Source organism: Amblyomma maculatum, chromosome 5 (genome assembly GCF_055883805.1).
Source record: "Amblyomma maculatum isolate TAMU_Amacu chromosome 5, ASM5588380v1, whole genome shotgun sequence".
Taxonomy (NCBI): Eukaryota; Metazoa; Arthropoda; class Arachnida; order Ixodida; family Ixodidae; genus Amblyomma; species Amblyomma maculatum.
Genome location: NC_139348.1, coordinates 142807846 through 142829544, shown reverse-complemented (window position 1 = coordinate 142829544; position 21699 = coordinate 142807846). Strand labels below are relative to the sequence as shown.

The 21699-nt window shown below is 45.0% G+C and overlaps 1 protein-coding gene across 1 annotated transcript; it reads right to left on the bottom strand.

The window, feature by feature from the left end:
- Nucleotides 1-3283: 3283 nt before the first annotated feature.
- Nucleotides 3284-20877, bottom strand: l(2)09851 (WD repeat-containing protein 1 l(2)09851). Its single transcript, XM_084604568.1, has 7 exons — nt 20522-20877; nt 18686-18827; nt 14726-14864; nt 12265-12475; nt 9592-9731; nt 7905-8102; nt 3284-7035 (listed from the first exon to the last, which is right to left on the bottom strand). Exons 1-7 carry the CDS (start codon nt 20757-20759, stop codon nt 6706-6708), a joined length of 1398 nt encoding a protein of 465 aa, XP_084460694.1. The 5' UTR covers nt 20760-20877; the 3' UTR covers nt 3284-6705.
- Nucleotides 20878-21699: the final 822 nt, after the last annotated feature.

Sequence of the window (21699 nt, the reverse complement as noted above, 5' to 3'; positions counted from 1 at the left end):
TAAACATGACCCTTAACTATATTCTCACATGGTGTTGTAGATGGGGTACGAAACTAAACTGAAAAGACCCGTCTTGCTACGTGTTACAAGAAAACTTCATCCATTAAAATGCTCTTTTTTTCTGGATTCAGGTCCAATTGCTGAAGTTAGCAAATACAAATATCTTGGTGAGACTACTGTGCCGGTGTACCCGGGTTCGATCCTGACCGCAGCGGCTGCGTTTCGATGGAGGCGAAACGAAGAGGCGTCCATGTGCTCTGCAATGTCAGCGCACGTTAAAGATCTCCAGGTGGTTGAAATTACACCACAGTCCTCCACTATGGCTCCTCTTTCTCGATAAAATGGGATCATATCCAGCTATATGCCAATGCATGCTTTGCCAGTTGGTTTGTATTGTGTTTCAGTTTACATCCCCATTCCAAAGAAAGGCAGTGCCAAAGATTGTTCCAACTACCGCACGATCGCGCTTATTTCGCATGCTAGCAAGGTGATGTTAAAAATCCTGCAAGGTAGGCTGCAGCAGTATGTGGATCGGGAGCTTCCGGACGTGCAAGCTGGGTTTCGCAAGGGCAGAGGAACTAGAGACCAAATTGCCAACCTTCGCTGGATCATGGAAAAAGCAAGAGAGTTCCAGAAACCCATTTACTTCTGCTTTATTGATTATGCGAAAGCGTTTGACTGCGTAGATCACAGCAGATTATGGCAAGCTCTCCAAGAGATGGGAGTTCCAATTCACCTCATCTGTCTCCTCAGGAACCTTTATGAAGGGCAAGAGGCCACAGTCAGAACTGGGCATGGTCTTACTAATTGGTTTCCGATTGAGAAAGGGGTGAGGCAAGGCTGCATACTGTCGCCCTGCCTATTTAACCTATATGCAGAGTGCATCATGAGGAAGGCCGGTCTGGACGAGTCTTCAGCTGGAGTGAAGATTGCTGGAAAACGTATCAACAACCTTAGATATGCGGATGATACCACTTTAATGGCAGAAAGTGAAGTGGAACTCAAGAGACTTCTGATGCGCGTACAAGAAGAGAGTGAGAAGATTGGGCTTAAACTGAACATTAAAAAGACGAAGATCATGGCGTCTTGCCCTATCAGGTCCTGGAGCATCAATGGACAAGAAGTGGAAGCTGTGACAGATTTTCTGTTCTTGGGCGCCAAGATTACCTCAGAAGGAGACTGCAGCCATGAAATTAGGAGACGCCTGCTTCTGGGAAAGAGAGCAATGGTTAGCCTTGACCGCCTAGTAAAGAGCAGAGACATTAGTCTGCCAACCAAGATCCGTATAACCCGTGCTATGGTCTTTCCAGTTGTGATGTATGGATGCGAGAGTTGGACTGTGAAAAAGGCTGACCGCCGAAGAATTGACGCGTTTGAATTGTGGTGCTGGCGAAGACTGTTAAGAGTTCCTTGGACTGCCAGAAGATCAAATCAGTCGATATTGTCGACCATAAACCCTGACTGCTCATTGGAGGGTCAAATTCTAAAGTTAAAGCTCAGCTACTTTGGTCATCTGATGAGAAGAGAGGAGTCGCTGGAGAAAGATTTGATGTTGGGAAAGGTTGAGGGTCGCCGGAGAAGGGGTAGGCAGCGAACGCGATGGTTAGATGGCATTCTCGAGGCATTGCAGATGAAGCTATGTGATGTTAAGAAGATGGTGAGAGACCGGAAAACGTGGCGTGACATGGTCCATAGGGTCACGAAGAGTCGGACACGACTGAACGCCTGAACTGAACTGAACTTGTATTGTGTTAGCTGCATGTGTGCTAGTTTTGATGAGCTAAAAAGAAGACTCGCATCTGGAGCCGATGCCGCAGTACCTTCTGCCCTTTGGCCACAAAGCTTCCTTTTTTTTTTATTGGTCTGGAGAAGCAGGAAATGCTTCGAGTGAAGGAGTGTTTTGTTTATAATAAAGTCCTCTAAGGTGCCTTTTCAGCACTGCTTGCCTTGCTTCATTATGAGGTCATGCTCCTTGTCATTGCATTTGCAATGCCACATTCTGTGACTTGCTTTTGTCTAAGCATGATGTGTTGTGATTAGTTTGTTTTTTTTTTTTCCTTGTAAACATCCGCGCCGATTGCCTCCCATGCCAATGACAGCCTGGAATTCCATGCCGCAGCAAAAGCAGAATATACTATGTCCGCAGAAAACACCGCCGCTCGAGTACTTCATCATATTCAGGGGCCTAGTTGGAATGACAGTTGCATTCATGTAGGGCAAATTCAGCTATTCAGTGTATGTTTTATGCATTTGTGTGTAGTTCAACACTGATCATTTTGGCAGCAAAAAAATGAATTCGAAAAATCTCTTAGGTTTCTAACTTTACCCATCAGTCAGCTTCCTCATAATTTTCTAAAGCAACTTTTCTTATAGGTTTTTTTAAAAAGACTGAGGTAAGGAAATATACTACGCTCAAGGTATTTTCACAAAGTTATTGACGCCAGTGTTTCCTCTGCAAAACTGATGGTCAAAACAAAGTAGTGTCATTCAGATTGAGTGTAACTTTAATGTTTGTGTGCATGAAACATGCATGCAGCTTATGTTGTATAAAGGATTAAAATGGATCTCATTCACCTGTGTTGCAGTTTAATATGCTAATTTGTTAACAGTTATGAGAACAATGGGTAAAAAGTATCAGACCCTGATGAAGCAGTGCTGAAAGAAGTGGAAATCCAGCGGAAATCCTGGAAAAAATTTTGGGAATCACAATTTTCACGCTGCAGGCTTGGCATGCTCCTAATAAAAATCAGAAAACTTTCTCCCAGCAGGGTGCTCTTCAGCAGAGGCTGAAGACTATATATACTGACCTTGCAGACATACCAGTACCACAAGCTTCAGGCAGGAAGATTGTAGACATTCTACTCTCTGCGTCACCACCCACATTAGTCTTGTAATGGCTGACAACTACCAAGGCCACTTTCATGTTTATGTTCGAAACATTGCAAAGCTAACGACCACCTGCTAGGTCGATTCAGGAAATGGGTTATTGTGACGATGTCATAGAACATGAGAAGAAACTGCATCTCTAAGCAATTCTAAATGGCATTTAAACAGCATCGCAAAGGTGGCAGCAGAGCTAAGAGCCACAATTAATGCATGCTTCAAAACTGACAGGTGGACAGGTTAGTGATTGCACCACAGTGCCCCTTTTTAATAAAGGTGGATGGCTATGGTTAGGCTAGGTTGGTTATGCAATGTTTAATGTCTAGAAGTTGCATTTAGGCTATAGGAGACACTAGAGGCAGCACAGTATGTTCCAGCATGCTTCTTGTGCAAAGGACAATTTCTTATTGTCTTTATCCCGTGGAGGACAATTTATTTCTTACTTAACACCGCCATTCACTCAGTGACGTAGGAACATCATTCCAAGCAGTGCTCTCCGCAACCAATGTTTTCTTTCCTCGCCACTCCAGCCACATGTGTACAACAATGGTAAACAGATAAATATGATACATGACAACAAAGAACAGCACTTCTGCAATAAGGGGATAAGTGAAGCATATGCACAATGACAAAGACCACTCTTCCAAGGCATCCAGCCAAAGGCACACTTCGTGCCTAGTACACATACTCGAACCAAGGGCCGCAATTCAGAACAATACCTTCCAGGGATGTTGATTCAAGTGTCAAAGGAATTTGCTTGTGGAGCATGCCGTGTAACTTACCATTATGAAGTTGCAGCATGCCTAACCTCATGAAGGAACATTCAGCCCTCCAAAAGTTAGGACTACTATGAAATGTTCGCTACTTGGTTTAGAAGCAAGCCTCTCGGCCTTTTTAGGCTTGGCAAAGTCTGCACCGTACAGATGCAGTAACAGAAGCATGTGTTTGAAATAAAATTTAAAATGAAGACTCACCTACCACAGCCACTCCGGTGTCGTTAACTTAAGTTGTGTTCATTCGTGGAGGCTACCATGCACTGAAGGTTTGAGTGAATACCCAGTAAGAGAAACTAATAGGAAGCAGTATGTCAGGGCAACAGAGAGGCCATGAAAGAAAGGAGAGTGCACTAAGATTTGGAAAGAAACCAGGTGATGAAAGTGTAAAATTTGCAAGAAAGAGAGGCATGTTTGGAGTGGTATGGGAAAGCAGTGAATAAAGATTAATGGCACATGCGCTAGTCCAGTAGCGGGATTAATTAGCATTCGCTAATGACTGTTGCTATGGGGTTTGACAAAGGAAACTGAATTTCATGAGGCAACTCTGCTGCTCTAGATGACTACCTTGCTGACCCTCACGTTGGTCCCACGGATGAGAACACAGTCTCATTACCCTTAACGGGACGTTCAAAACTCCCCAAAAGACCTTCAAACAAGCCACCAAAACTTTTAAAGGGTTCTTCAAACCATGTAACGGGAGCAGTGAGTAAACACCTTCAGCGGTCAAATGCATGCGAGTACACAAACAAAATTCACAGCACTGACATGATGACCGCAGCTAGTGCATCATCTCACTTCAAATCTGTCATCGAAGTATCCTGCTCCATAACGGCACACAACTTGTCTTTTGAACCACTTCAAAGCAACGCCGCAAGTGAATAGGTCTGCCAGAGTAAAGACGGGGGTGTCAAACACACGATTGCTCATTAAAAACACCAGCAGCAAACAGTGAAGGGAGAATGCTAAGCCATAGCACATCAGCAAACAGTGGTAAGCACAGCATGACAGAGGCAAGGACACACAACACAGAACAGTCAAGACATAGACCGTCCCTTGACATTGCCCATAAACACATGCCCACACTTTTCGTGCCGTCCTTACTAGTAATTACTATACAAACCAGTAAGCACAATCAAATAATCATAGTAACACAGCACTCTCCAGTTGCTGTCTGAAGCTCTCCTGAGTACACAGAGACAAGCACAAGGGATGCATTTCACCCTCAGCAGTTCTGCCCATTCAACTTACGCCAGAACAGCTCTTCCAAGAAGAGAGTATTCCAAGACTTCTAATAAAACTTTGAAATTTAACATCAATGTTAAATTAAAAAAACCTCCTCTGTGTCTTTCAGTGAAACAAACCAGGTGTGGCGAACTCATCTGAACCACAAACGCAATGCACTCCGTTCAGAAAAGCAACCTCGCAAAAAAAGTTCACCCCCATGCAGCCATCACGAAGGTTGCAACCTCGGTCTGGTGAACTGCATGGGTAAGCCCCGGTCAGCGGAACCAGCTACACAACCATAGTCACAAGACCAGGTGAATTCCAACCACAGACTTGGGAGTACTCTAAGCGCAACATTTTCTGCTCTTTTCAGAGCAGCTGTATTCCAAACGCAGATCCGGAACATGGATCACGTGTTCCAAACCCGGATAAGGAGCAATCGCCGAGCCAAGATTGCTTCGTAGAGCAGTCAAAAAAGCTCCGCCGAAATCGGCAGAACCTGCCGGATATTTGCGTAATGTATCCCTTCGGTGATGCCCTCGATTGCCGGCAACCAGTTTTCTCGGCCGCGCCGGCTCCGCCCTCTCCGCTCGTTAGCAGACTATACGGTATGCAGGCGGTAAGTGCTTGCCGCCGCTATGGGTGCAAGTCCAGCTGCGAACTAGCACTTACTCCTGAGGAGAAAGAGTCAAAAAGCAGCGCTTGTATCTATTGGCTTTTTCAAAGACCTCTGCCCCAAAACAACTATTCGACTATGTGCAAAACCTGCCAAACTGCAACTCTGTTTTACTCAAAAAAGTGACGAAGAACTCTTACAGTGTGCACTCGCGCTCGTCTGTGCGGACATGAATGAAAGCATCTCGAAAACTGTTGATGTCAACGCCATCTAAAGAAGTAGGCAATGTAGACCCTTTAGAGGTTTGAAGACAGACGATAGGCACACCAGGTGACGAAAGCCGCAAGGAATGATGGATACTTCCTGCAGCTGCGTTTCAATGGAGGCGAAACGAAGAGGCATCTGTGTGCTATGCGATGCCAGCGCACGTTAAAGATCCCCAGGTGTTCGAAATTACTCCGTGGCCCTCCACTTCGGCACTTCTTTCTCTTCGCTCACACTCCCACCTCTGCTCCCTTTGGGTCCACGGAGAAAGTGTGACAGATACTGCGCCTTCCCTTTCCTGTGAACATTTAATTTCTTTTATTATTACTATACTTCCTCCGTCAGTTCGCAATGGTGGAGGAACGCCACCTACTTGCTCTAGCCACAGCGCAAGTGCCTCAAACGCAGAATTGGGAGTCATGCTCTGCGTCAGTTCAAGCACTCGGGGAGCGTGTGGACTGCTCCGGCTCTGTGATTGGAATTCACCATAACATGATCGCAGCATGTGAACTCAAGTTACATTTTCCCATAAGCAGTGAAAATGCAAACAGTGTTAATTTAACCATATATAACCTTGTTATATAACATATAACAAGTGCACCTGGCTTACACGTTCACATGACCAGCAATATTTAGTCAAACTCAGTGTAACCAGATTTAACCATGTTTACAAGGTTTACCTGACAAGGTTTACATGTTCACAAAGGCCAAAGAGAGTATAAGCTAGATTCATTGTAATGAGATGTGCAACTACTTTCACACAGCTTTCATGCCCCCTTGACAAGTAAACATGTAAACTATGTGCACTGCAGACAGATGTATAACATCACCATGCTATCCACACACATCCAGACGTCCATGATCATACTGCCATCTTGAGCATGAAACCACATTTGCTTTGTTCCTGTGAGCCAGCTCAGAAGACATCTCATTGAAGCCATTTCAGACACTGATAGTCCGGAACACGTTGAACCCATTCTGTGCTGTGCTCAGAATCAATCCAGGCATCTGCAGATGCCAGTGTGCTTCCTTGATGTCCTTCTGTCCCTGGTGGATGAAGAGGAGTTGCGGAGGCAGACCCTGCAGTGCCTCATCACCTTCCTCATCCCCTGCGGCACCTTCAGCGTCACGGTCACGCTCGACAGCAAGGTCCCACAGGGTTAACTGGTCGTCACTGCCACTGGCACAGAAGACAGTGCTGTCCGTTGGGTGCCACTCGACGGACGTGATCGGAGCTAGGTGGTGCTTGAAGGTTGCAACGGGACGTCCGCTCTACCGTGCATAAAAGACAGAGATAAGACTATTAAACTACGGTTTGTTGTAATCGGTTAAAATGTACTGCCGGATAGTACATACTTTTGCCGCGTCCCCGCCAACTACGTATTAACTGGGTTTTACAGTATACTACTTAGTCTAGATAACACCAAAGGAGTATATGTATCAATTCAGACACAAGTCAGTTTAACTCCGGATAATTCATCTATATGCCACTGCATCTGGGCGGCCTGGCACCGAGCACCTGACCAAAAAAGTGACCCCCCCCCCCCCTCCGTACGGTGGCATGGTCACAGGGCCGCGTCACCTCCAAAATGGGGAAAGAAGATAAAACCAGGTAAAACATCGGAAGAATGAGCAAAACCATCCGGCACCATAAAAAGTGCAGCGATTGGAGATGCCAGAGGGGGTAGGGGCTGGCAGATTTGGCAGCAACCGGCTATGGGTCTTGCACTGGTTGGCAGGCCACATTCAGGTACGACTGTCACAGTAAGCAATCATCGAAATAACACTCCCCAACCTGAACTCAATGCTGAGCAGTTGAATACCAACTTTTGATGTGCATCAATGACGGGCATGGCAAAAATGTATGGCCTTTTTCGAGAACAGGTTTAGTTACTTTCAGTTTCACTTTTATGAGCTTCGTGCCGGCTATGGGTTGGCATCAGCCAGGCAACAAATGATACCGTCACGTTGCTCTTCTCGAAAAGGGCGGCAAGCAATTCTTTCGAAAAATAAATGTGCTATAATGCAAGTGGTTCTTGCCAGTTTTTCAGGTCCATGCAATAAATAACTTTATTTCTGTTTTTGCAAAGTTCCAAGCAATGAAATTTTACTGTAGAGGCAGAAAAAAAGTGGAAACAAACCTGGAAAGTTCGCAGGTCCCAAACCTTAATGGCACCGTCATCCCCTCCAGACAGGAGAAAAGGCTCCCGCCGGTTCCAGCTGATGACGTTGACATCAGCGTCGTGGGCATCGGCGGCTGTGAGCATGCACGCCTTGTGGGGTGCTGCTCGCACGTCCCAGATCCTGATGGACTTGTCCACCGAACACGAGGCCATCACCTGAAACAAAAACCAAGTGTCCATTTTCCCACCAATGATCTTTGCTTCGAGCACCACCTTCTTATCTTCAGCTTATTTTCGTGCGTTTCACTTTGCCAAGGAAAATAATAAATAATAGCAGGAATTCTGAGAACTTTTGGAAAGAAGTGGTCTCTGATAATGCGGGCCCAGGTAATTACTACATTTACATGAATATTATAAAGTGAACTTTTTCCCTTTAGGTCCACAGGCTTTGCAACGGATCTCGCATTATTCGGAACCAAGGTACAAATACAGCTAAACCCCATTAATACGTACTTGGCTTTGCTGCATTCAGTGATGTCGCATTTATTTCTGAACTGGTTGCTTTCAAATAATATCAACACATTCTGCAGCCCACCCCCTTTTATGGTTGGTGCGAACAGGAGCACTGCAGTAAATGCTCGCTCAGTTTGCCACCTCAGTCATACATTAACTTGTCATATTTCCCGGCTCGTACGCAGTTTTGGTTTTCTTCAGTCGCATGAAAAATGTGTTCTACTGCACAAGTTCACAGCTTATGAGGCTGCCGCTGCACTAAACCTCAGGGTGACCTAGAAAAAGCTGTCAAATCAAGCCAGATGTTTGTGTATAAATGAAGCTTTTGTCAGTCGCTGTTTATTCCTGGCACACACTACAGTCTGCATTTTGCGGAAATGAAGAAAAAGAAATGAATGCTACAGGTCTTAGGTACATCTGTTTGCCTGCAATGAAAAATAAGACTTAAAATGTGAGGTATAAACCCTCCACTATCAACATTTCTATAGTACAAACTAACTCTGTTCAGGAAACACAACTTTGGAAGCGCAGTTGCATGTGCCACAATGCCTTTGCTGCTTCTCCTCCAAGCAAAGTTGTTTCATTCAATGCGCCAACAAAAAAAGGCTTCGCTACCATAATGATTTTTATGTTTTTATGTTTTTTCGACTGTCGGACTAACCCGGTGATACCAGTACAATTGTTGTATAAAGGTTTAGCTAACCAAATTTACGATAATGTTGCTGACATTTTTGCACCCACTCTGAGTGAATTAAATGTTTTGAGTGTATGTTGTGTTGTGTACCATAAGGCATATGCTGTTCATGGGCACAGTGGATAAATAAATAAGTAAATTGTTATATTACAGCGCCAGCAATGACTACAAATGCTGACATCCTCCCACAAAGCTTGGAAGCACTTGGGCACGACGCTTCGGGGTTGTCACTGTCCATTTTCGTCTACAAATGGCTGTGCACCCCAATAAGTTTCAGCATAACAATGAGTCCTAACAAACCAGGACAACGAGATGGTGTTCACGCATGTGCTGTGCCCGCCAGCTACATCAAGGCTTAGAATAATGCGCCCACGAAGGTTTACTCATGCTGAGCACCAACGACCAGCTAATGGAAAACACTGCGACAGCCCAACGAAAATATATGTACACAAAGCAAGGCGGAAGGGCCTGAAATGTATAGTACAGTGGGACACTCACCGTGGCTTCATTTGGCGACCACTGGATGTCCTCCACCGAGGCCGTGTGGGCTGTGTACGGACGCTGGTCGACGTGCCAGCTACTTTCCTGTGGCTTCCACAGGTGAATGCTCTTGAGGCAGTCGCCAGTTGCCAGCACACCTGCAATATTGGCATTGCATTCCACGCTGGAAACCCTCAAAGGAGCCTGACCAGGAACACCATACCCTTCGTCAAAAACGTATACAGAAAACAGGGAAACAGGGATCTCTGCAAAGCCACTCTGTGGAGGGTTCCCTCAAGAACTCAACTATCCTGACAAAGTGAAGGCAATCGCTCCTTGCACCATTAAAAGCCTTGAAGCCCCAGCAATGTGAAACAAGTCATGCTTTAGAGCTCACAAGCAAGCATGGTGGCCTGAACATTTTTAATAAAGTCTGCGCCTTCAAAAGCGTCAGCAATCTGGCCTATCTGACATATCTTTCTACCTTCAGTACCTTCACACTCTCCTCACCTTTTTGGAAATTATAGGGCAGACGAGCTTCTATGGTTTGTGGATAACAATAGAGTGAGAAGAGTTTAAGAAGTTTGCAGGGGTCAAGTGGATGCAGCTAGCACAGAACCGGGTTAATTGGAGAAATATGGGAGAGACCTTCGCCCTGCAGTGGGTATAGTCAGGCTGATGATGATGATGCTGATGATAGAGTGAAAAGCTAAACAGCCTGGTTATTGAAGCCATTCCTTAATCACTGTAACAAAGAAAAAAAATATATTAAGGGGCGCTCAATCCTTCAAACCTCGGGGAAATCCAACGCCCCCTCAAAAGGTGCCGAGGAACAGCATTTCATGCCTTCCGTCGTTTCCTGCCTAGTATGAGCGAAATATGAAGCCTTCGGGTGGGTGACCATCAAAAAATGCCCAATTTATAGTAACCGGCTGTAGAGTGAAACAGTCTGCTACAAGCAATTGCTGTGCAGTTCGTCCAAAAAATAAATTGAGTCAGGAAAAGGAAGTCGCTTAGGCATGCACGAATCTAGCTGCCTGGGCTACCTACAGCGCACTCCAAGAAACACAATATGGGAACCCTCAATCTAGTTCCTCATAGCGTAAACCAGTTTTAGGGTATACTACGTTTTCAGCGGGCACCAGATACATCATTACGTCAAAGAAACGTGGCTTTGCAATATCCAATATACGATTGTTGCTATGCCGAAGCTACAGATTATTGGTGGGATATGGAATATGAGAATCTGCCCTGCATTGGGCATAGACTGGCTGCTGACAGTGATGAACGTGAGTTACAATTATAGGGATGCCTAAGTCACCTTCTGAGTGGAATAGCAGCATAAGAAATGCTGCAGCTACAGGTTTCTCTCATTGCAGCCCGATATGATCAGATTGCCAGTCTTGATTTTTAACTGTACAGTAGCCAATCGATTCTTCGGACTCCAATAATTCAGACTTCATTCAGGAACCGTCGTGTGCCCCATAGGAACGTGTACATTTTCACGACCAATTTACAGGGCCCTATGGTGTCCAAAAGTATGATTTTTCGGACCAAATTTGGCGCCAGCAATACCGTGCAGATTGTTTTTTGGCTGAAGGCTTTTTTTTATTCGGCATGAAATAGACGCGAGCGGACATTGTTGTTGCCAATAACCCAGTTTTGCAAGATCATGAAAGCTTAGGCGAAGCGAGTGATTCGGATGGACTACCTTGGCCCTCTGTGCATTGTTGCCATTGGAGACAGCAACAATAAGGGAATGCTCGGCCTTGTCATTGCAGTAGCCTAGAGCGCGCATTCGGACGGAAAAATGGAGCGTGACCACCGTCCACTGTGGCGCACTCTGACGCCGCCCGCGAGGGAAAGCAGAAATGGGGAAGGGGGGGTCAGTGCATTCACGTAGGCTCTCGTTCCACTCATTTTTTTTCCAGTGAGTTCTATCTCGCCGTCTTTGCTACCATCATTAACCATGGAAACGAAAACTGAATGTTACTGCTTCACGCGAAGAGTGCGTTTGTTCACGGCATGAGCATCACCTACAGCTGTGTCCGGATCGCACTGGCATGTGCGCATGGGCGGCGCGCGGAAGCTGATCACAGCAGCAGATCATGCTATCCTATAACTCCCTGTTATCAACATATACATATAAACGAAACATGGCGAGTGGCGAAGTTCGTGACTTGTAAAGCTCATTTCTCGCAGAAAAGTGATTTTTTTTCAAGGTCACGGATTTTTCGGACTGCTTGATTATTCGGACCATTTTCCGCATCCCGCTGTGCCCGAAAAAACGGTCGGCAACTGTGTATCAACTTTTTTAACGCTTATAGCAGGTTGCCAATTGAACCTATCACCAGCACTCTCAGCATCTGCGAACTTAGCCATGTCACATGGCCTCATGATATTACACACGTCAGCGACCAATCACTGCTTGACCATGTCAAGTGGGCCCGTGATGTCACACACCTTCCCGACAAATCAGCATTCAGCGACCAGCTCACCCAACCTGGTTACCTGACCACTGAGTGGTTGACAGGGTGATAACTTCACAAGATCCCATGACCTCCCTCAACCAATCAAATAATTTCATTGCTTAAAAGGCAAGGTTCCTGGTGTGATGGCAACACTGATGCTATCGCATTAAAAAGAAGAGGAGAAAGACTTGCACCAGGATGCGACAATAGTACCACCTACCGGGCTTGGTGGGCGACCAATCGACAGCGTAGCCCTCGGAGAGGTGGCCTCCGAAGTTGAAGATGGGCTTAGGAGCCTCGTGGTTACGCACGTACGCTGACATTGCTGAAGGATGGTCAAGCACAAATAGGGGCCGCTCCAGGTCCCACAGGTACACGCGACGGTTTTCCGACCAGGACGCGGCCAGAGTCTTGTCGCCAACTCGGGAAACCTGGGTAGATATCGCGAAACAGTGGTTCATAAAATTAGCAGAGGATTGGAAGCCCCTTAAGCCGATGCACGGAAATATTTTGCGTACCTCCAACCCTCCCAACCTTCAGTACTGACCTCTTAATTCTCTTCACTGGATGGAGGCAGCAGATGAAGGCAAGTGTGCTAGTCTAACCTTACATTTTCATTTCATAAAAATGTGCTCGTCTATGACTCAAATCCATCAACAGTGACAGTGCTAAATGTGTAGAGCAGAAAGGTACTGTACTACATCACCTCTGCACTAGGTATGGGTAAACCAGACAAATAAAATGACACGGTCCCTAGACAGTTCTATTAAACTACACAAAGCACCCTGAGTGCATAGTCCCTAAGCTTGTTTCCATTATTCCACATCTATTTGGTCAGCTCCTAATACAGTAGAATCTCGTTGATACGTTTCTGGTTCATAACGACTTTCCGTTTCATACACTAGAATGCGAGCAGCAAAAAAACCTGCTTGAGAGTCACACTACTTTTCTACCAGTTAATATGTTCCCGGATAACACGGTTTCCCAGTCACTACGTTCAAAATTTAATCAAATTGTGGTCGTATAATAATAATAATAATAATCATTCATTTGCCATCAGACATATGTGGCGGGAGTGCGGCGGAATGACCAGCCCATAACCCCCGTTTTTTCGGGAGCAGAAACAGGACATCACCACATCAATAATACATCTGGCAATCAACAGGACAAGTGCAAACATGTGAGGGGGCCAAAACCTGGGAACTCGCGACATGAAAAACTATACAAGGGCGATCCCCTGCTGCGGCTGCTTTCCTGCAGTGCCTAGGTGCAAAGCGGCGAACAATTAAAGGACTCCAACAAGCCAGCATATGACTTGCCCGTTCCCTCATGAGGAAAAAAAATGCAGTGGCTTCTTTGCAGTGCTTTAGGTTGAACCATTTCAGAACTATACAACTATGCGCTTATATACGGGTGGGCCGGGTGTGGGGATGCAGCATGAGTTAAAAACGCAATAAATGTAAGCCATTACGATGGCTTTTCCACATATCGCTGGTGTAAGGGGGCAGAGCATTTGGAAGCAACCAAGGAAGCGATCCCGGCTCATCATTGCCGTCTACAAACCGGATTTATTATATCTCTTCTGTGCTTGGGACTACTCGAATACGGCCCGAGTTCAGCAAGTACTAAAAGAAGAGCTGTTCATACCTTATTTCAAGAAATGCTAATCTACGCTTTTATGCAGTGAAAGTGTCCACTCTAGACTCCTTTGCACCTCATTTAACATACAAAGTTGTCAAAATCAGGCAGTTAGAATCATATATTTTCCCAGATAATATGTTTTTTTTTTCCACCCCATATTTTAAAAAAAAATGTATCAACAATGTTTTACTGTATTCATCTTCTCGCCGAACTCTTGAAATTTTGTGATTGTTGGTTGTTGCACTGTCAATGTTAACCACAGCTATTCCGTTAGGTCAAGAATGGATATGTGAAAGTCAGAAGAGAGGCTATGAAAGGGAAGACAGGGGAGGGCACAGAATAAGACAAGTTCACCAAAAACAATCTGCATAGACACTCACCCTCTTCAGCTCTTGACAACAAAAGTGTTATGCAAAAGCAAACCAGTTCTAGCTCGAATTATGTACTACAGTGACAACTCAGCCACAGTATAAACATTTAACTGAAGCCCTAGTGCATGAAACGTGCCTTTATTTCATTTATTATTTAGGCATACTGCACTAGCCACTTAAGTGGCTGTGGCGCAAAGGAAGTAACGCAATACAGATCTTAGTCATAATGGCTGCTAACAAGCATTTCCAAGGGAAAACAAGTGTGCTAAAGAAGGCATACCAGCTCCTGCCACGGCACAGTTTGGCTTAAGGTTAGTGATAAAAAACCGCAATCCTAGCGAATCGCACCTGCCTGCACAGAGCTGCTTGGTTTGGTTTGTGGGGCCTAATGTCCCAAAGCAACTCGAGCTATGAGGAAGCCATAGTAGAGAACTCCGGAAATTTCGACCACTTTTCGCTTCCATCAAAAAGCAGCCGCCAAGGCCAGAATTGATCCCGCATCTTTGGGCACAGGAGTCGAGCGCCCTAACTACTCCACCACCGCGGTGAGGCGCACAAAGCTGTGTTTTTACCTATTCTGTGCCACCACGGCTAGCGGTGACTGCAAACCCCGAAAGTGGTTTTGATCAAGAGATCAAAAAAAGGATATGTAGAAGCCTCACTACATACCCTGACCCGATTGATGCAGCCATTGTGGGGGACCAATGCAGTCTCCAACTCTGGCTTGACATCTTCATCTTCACTGTCCGAGCTGTCTTCGTCATCGCCCGCATCTTTCTGGGCCGCCTCTTTATTGCGACTCATGTTGCTGCAAGGCAAAAGATGCTCATTTTAGTGCCACATTGCCATGTTAAAATAAGTTTTAAAGAAAGAAACAACAATAATACAAAGCATGACATTCTGTGAACACCCTCACGTAAATGCGAAAAAATAAAAAGGATGTGACTGCTCCTACTGTCACCAATAAATAGAGCTGACATGCTGCAGGATAGCTGTTCAAGAAATCATGCGCAGTCACCCCTAAAGCTTTATGGGTTCATGCTTGCTCGAGAATAAATTTACTGTAGCACAGCCTGAACACCAAGCCTCCTGTGTGAACACCAGCAAAGGAAATAAGCAGGCCCTTTCATACCAGCCAGGTTGCAGTCATTTGTGACAATGTTAAGGCGCACTTGCACTAGCAGGAAAATGCACAACGCCAGACATTTTTCAGCGCGCTGCTTGCCGCAGAATCCAATTTTTTTCCGCAGGCTGGCTTGTTCGACATTCTACGGAGCGATGGGGCCTGAACCTATCTTTACCGTTCCGCAGAACAGAGTAGCCAAATGGAGCCGACCGCAGCCCGTGATGTCAGTCCACGTTCAGAGACCCGCAGGTGGAAGTAGCAGCTGCTCGAGTGATGGCAGTAGAGCAAGACGGCGCAAGCGCTTTCCGGTATTCACTGCTGTGACTTGACTACCCTCTTCTCGCTCTGCTATTTACTCGCATAATGCTTGCACTGACGAATCCTTGCACCCCCCCCCCCCCCCCCCCCCCCCACACACACACTTTAGCTGTCAAAAATTGGAAATTGTTTTTCCTCGCATAATTTACCGCACCACCAAAATTACCACTGCGAGAGTCGTCTGCTAGTAGTAGCAAGCGCCATCTTTGGAGCGCTGCTAGAACTAGCTGGCCTAGTGTGCATGCGCTACAAGGTGGTGATAGTGTACTCTAGTATATCATCATCATCATAGGTTATGCTCGTTGAGTTGTTGTTGTTATGGTGTAGTTGTTTACATTCCACTTCCGCCATTTCGAAAGGCGTCTCCATGTCTCGTAATTTGTTCCTTCGTTCGTGTTACTTGTTTTGTTCCAATGTCTACGAAGTTCTTGGTGTCACATCGCGATGAGGCAGTACACAAGCTATACAGCTGCTTTTAAGCTGAAAACTATCGAGTATGCATGGCAACTGCGCTGCCAGCAAGCACTTCACCGTCAATGAGTCCTGCGTAGTATGTTACTAGAGACAGTGATTGCAGTGTCGACACGGACTCGATTCAAGAGTAAAACAGTACGGTCTGCTTTGAACATTACACCATGAAACACGGGGAGTGATAATGAGGTGCGTGCGGCAAATAAGGTGCTTTAGCAATTGGTGCTTTTGGTGACCCTGTACTTTCATAACAACAATAAGTTCTGCTTGAAAGTAATATTTTGGTTATATCTACAATAGCTGGCCTAAGAATATAGACTCCCCCCTATTTAAATTTGCTTTCAGCGCCCGAAAACATTTGCTCGAAATTTTTCCTTGCATAATTATCGCACCAACTTCCCATCAACTTTCCGCATAAAAACCTGCGAGCATTATGCGAGTAAATACGGTAAACGGGTCTTCTCTCAGCACCTCCTCTCTTGGATTCCAGGATAAACCGACAAATGCGTGAGCCGGGCTTTGCAAGTCGTCTTTTTTTAAGCACTTTCCTGCCATAAACTTTTGCCACACACTGTATATGATCTCACATCACACAGCAAACTCGTGGCGTGTTCTTCTGACCTGGCAGTTATCTGTTCCAGACAAAATCAACACTCCTCAGTTTGTAATTGGGTTGCTTACTTTCAGAGTAGCTAGTGAGAGCAGCAAATAATACTTCTCAAAATAGTGAAACTCACAGAATGTGCTTGACGCTGTCAAGCACATCAATTTTATCATGTAACCTGATGCAGTGTTTCTTGCTTTACCGCATAGCACATTCCTGTATTGAACCCACTCCTTTTCACGAAAAGTTGACACCAGTTTGGTTTGGAGAGAGTTAATTATTACACAAGTAAGAGATTTTCTTTTGAGAAAGCCGAAATCTGATATCATATGTTGTGATCATTTCACTGGTTTTTATCACTGTTCGCTTCAAGAGGCAGTTTTGATGTCACACTGCAATCTGACAATCTCGTGATAGTGGACAGTGCCAGCAAGTTGCGGTGAGGTAAAGCAAGCATGTTGAATGTTGAGTCTTTAATACACTGGCACACTCGGCTATGTGACGTGGTCTTGTGATGTCACACACCCCATCTACCAACCAACACTAGGCCAGATCATGTGACCTTGTGATGCTATCAACCTGTCAACCAATCAGGTTCTTCCTTGAAAAGCTGGCAGACAGCAGGTGTTATGGCTGAGTGCGGATTGGACAGTGGTGTGTGTGATGTCACAAGATCGTGTGACATAACCGAGTCAGCAGGTGCTTTAGCAGGAGGTCCTGCAGGACTGCGACGTCACCCACAAAGTTGCAACCTGAGCCAAATAGCATTGCAAAGTGACTCCAATAAAAAAAAAAAAAAAGAAAAAAAAAGTTTTAACTGAAAAGAAAACAGCGGGCAAGCAAAGCCAAACTGCTGCCCTTTGACTCGCAATCGGTGCGCTCTCTATCTCAACCCAGCTAACCGCTAAGGAGCATTCATTCATTGCGATAGTTGAGAGGCCTCATAGAACCACCATTTATCAAAGAAAAAGCACCAGCCATACTTTGGGGTAGAGCAACACTTAGTTAAAATTAAGGCCACTAACTAGCCCTACTAAGCAGCTCCCCTAAGTTACAGTACTTTGCTCTATTAGTTAACACTACTACTTATTAACACCGTGAAGACTATTAATCAGCTAGGAATTAGACAACTAGTTAGCAACAATGCCTAATGTCAACGCAGCCATGATACAGCATCAACTCTTCATCAACATCAACTCTTGAGGATACTTGGCATCCCCTAAGTTCTTTCTCTCCCTTGCAGAAGCGTGCTACAATTTCCTCCTAGTCACTGCAATAATTTTTACCCAACAAAGCACATGCACATCGAAAATTAACAGGACTGTTTTATGCAAAGAAAGAAAGACCACAAATGGCTTTTGCCAAGCCTGCACAGATTATTTAGGGGGAAAACTTTCGAGTAGAAACGGTGAGTAGTGCCGGAAAGATTAAGACGACAAGCAGATGTCACTGAAAGCCCTGACATTATTATGCCTGAGGTGCTTGTCCATATAAATGATGCACAACCTCCATCAGAGTGACTAAAGACATAAGTTGACACAATTTAACCCTGCTACATGACAGTCAGGTATGGGAGCTGACCTCTTTGGAAGCCACATATGTTACTGACAGTCGCATCACGACTGCTGCAATAGAGAAGTATTAAAAAAACATCACTACTGTTATGTTTCCTAAAAACTGCCGTCTTTGTATAAGTAAATTTTGCAAGGACGGGTCAAGTTAACAGTGCATGCTATCAATATGCCAAGGTCTGACTGTAGCGCAACTTGTTTAGGGGTACATTTCAATAGTTCAATATCTCAAACATAGCTTGTGGTCCAGAAGGAGATGCCTTTCCCAAAAGCCAAGCTACATCCACGGAGACACATTTTCTATTAAAAAAAATGCTACGGTAAAACTGAAAAAGAAACAAAAGAATAATTCCCGTAGCACTTGCAACAGAGTGAGAGGTTTACATTCTATAGACAGCACCGAGGGCCCAATAATTAGACATAATTTAGCTAGTGGGACATTTTTTAATGCTAAGACATATTCTACTAACCCCAAGTAAACATGTGAATCTCAGAAGTACCATACAAGCCAAAATGAAAAGAAATGGAAACCCACCCACCTCATTTTCATCACCATGAGGTGATTCAAGTGTGACCGTTCGGCCTGGGTTCCTGCTGTGAGGTAGCATGTCAGTGGGAACCGATCTGCACGGTCATCGCCCAGGTTGTCCCGAATGATGTCAAAACTCAGGCACGGAGCAACTGCAAGAAAAGTCTACTTGTATAATACACAACAAACGACGCATAGACAGGATATGCAAAGATAAGAGGTGGGAGAAGGGTTCTGGCATGCAATTTACCTCATTTCCAACAGGACACGGTGGACAACACCATCCAATTTCCATTATCAGTAAAAATAAATTCTGAACCAATCTCCAGTTTTGTTGATGTTTGTACAATGACAAAATTTGTGTTCAGTGTTAAGAAAAAAGAAAGAGCAGAGACTGAAAATGACTCCGTGTTAACTGTTTGCAGGTGAATAACAATGTAGTCCAGTCTCATGAGGTTAAACAAAACGTGTCTACAAACTGCAGTTTGCTCGAGAAAACGACCAGTGATAATGAAACTTGTATTCCGTTTTTAGTTATTCCCTAACATAAATGTCCCCGTCTTGATTAATGTAGCTTCTTTGTCCCTAGTACACAGTTACCTACCAATGCAAGCCAATTTGGAATAGTTTTCGGTGTTCCTCTAACAGCTACAGAGCCAAGCGAAATCAGTGCACAGAAATTATAAACCACTGGAGCCTCCTTCAAATAAAACTCTAGCTAAACATCATGCGAGAGTATGTAACCATCACGGCTGGGCTCAGTGCAAGCTCAACAGACAGAAAAACTAAATGATTCTTTGCGGGAAAATGCTCTGAAACCTGTTCAGCAGGCTCAGAAAACTGATGAATGCGGCATAAATTACTAAGCAAAACAGTTCTTTTACTTGCATGTTGTGCTGCTTAAACTTTCGGTTATATCTGTGTAAACAATGTACCAAACCAATTCTATTAATATCATTTCCAAGCAGCATTATCTAAGGCATCACAATGCCAATCAGCTATTTCATAGGCCAGCAATGCTAATATTGGCCATAAATTCGACGAACATATTTACAGCAGTTCACACTGTGCAGAAAAAAGGCAAGTAGGTTGCTTACATGTTGAAAAACACATCTCAGTTTTTGATGGAGCAACAAATAGCTTTTCACTAGTCTGAGACGTCAAGTTCTTCGTTACCAGTCATATCAGACTCGATGCCCATTAGTGGCATGATGTAGTGTGCCTATCCAAAGCTATATCATTTTGCGCTTAGAAGCTGCACGGATGTGTTTCTCAGCTTCCTATCAACTGTCAAACTGTATGGACACTACAGATAAACTCTCACTTTAGTTGTATATTCGTCCCATTTTCTTTAGCTAATGCTTATCATTCTTAAATCAACCGATATGTAATGTATATCACTCATGAACGGGTCTGCTGCCTGCCTCAGAACAGGGAATCCGGCAGCCAAGGTTTATTAGATTTTGGTGCGCGCAAAAGTAAAATTATAAAACCAAAAATTACCGTTAGGACTCTTTTTTTTTAATATTATATTTACATTCTAATTTCGTTTCGGCCATGTTCACGCTGTGGCACGCATGCACAGTCTGGAGTCAGGCTCTTTTCAGTTTTTATTTCCTAAAGGCAGCAGCACCCCTGGACAGCTCAGCATCTACCTTGTGCACCACTGTTTGGCCCTAACTCGGTTTCATGGAAAAAGAACCTTAATCACGTAAAGCATAAGAGCAAGGCAGGATGTTTTCTTGGCGTCAACTAAATGTAAACGCGGCCGCATGCATATGCCGCGATTTCACAGCTCCTGCCCACACCACAACGTTCGCAAGATACAAGAATGCTTGAAACAAACCCGTGGTCGCTTGGTGATAGACGACATAAGCCGACTGATCACACTCGAGCTCCTCGCCGTCCTCGTTCGTCGCCGTAGTCCCGGGCACGTAGACTCTTCGCTCCGTCCCTCCGGCCGCCGCTCTCGGGCCCGCGTCACCGTCGCCGTCCGACATTTCATCGTCGTCTTCGGCATCCACGTCCTCCATATCTTCAAAGTCGGAGTCAGAGTTCGCTCCGTCACCGGCTTCATCTGCCATAGCTCTTTAATTCGGGATGTGTTCTCGCCGAGATTGCAACAGTTTCACCACGCGAGAATCCCCTGTGGAGCAGCGCACATGGAAATCCAATGATGGCGGCGCCCGTAAGCGATGCTAGTGGCGATTCGGAAACCGCTTGTTGAATCACGGCGATACCGCGATACATCCCAAGTAGATTTCGAAACTGAAAGCTGGAGGTAGTACCACCGGCGGTGCCCAGAGCTCTTTAAAAATCGCTGGCAGTACCACTCTATCAGTATTTTCTGGATCGACAGAAACAACTGCTTCACTTGCCTAAGCCCACCTGAAACATGAACAGTTAAGAGCATGGGCTTTACTATTCGCAGTGTATTCACTTGTGCGTGTGATATACAGTGCTCTAGAATATTATAGCGTGACATTGAGACGAGACTCCATTATAGTGAAGGGCTCCGAAAATTTCGACCTGTGTTCAAATAAATTGGTTTACAGGAAAGGAAAGGCGTTATGTCGTGGACACGTCAACTGCGCTGTGAGGGGAGGGGACAGGTAGGAGCGATGTAGAGATCGTTCCGACGAACCGCTGTCCCAGCGATGGCAACGGCATCGCCACCGCCACACAAAATGGGAACATCCGACTTCTACAAATTTGGTATTAAAAATACTAACGACAAAATGCTATTTCTGTGTGAAATTTGAGCTGCGAGGATACCGCGGTTTAGTTGGGAGAAGCATTCTACTGCGCGCCGTTAATTGTGCAACGCGCAGTATGGGCATGCATGCCAATCACCATTGAATCGATACTTAATCAATAGCAATCGGATGATATCGAAACATGATTTAAGGCATTTTCAAGATAATTTCATGATAATTTAGGACCAATAATAAAATAGTTAAGCAGATGCCCATAGGAACCCATGCATTTGGAGGTCATCGTAACTATCCCTCACCGTCACTTTCA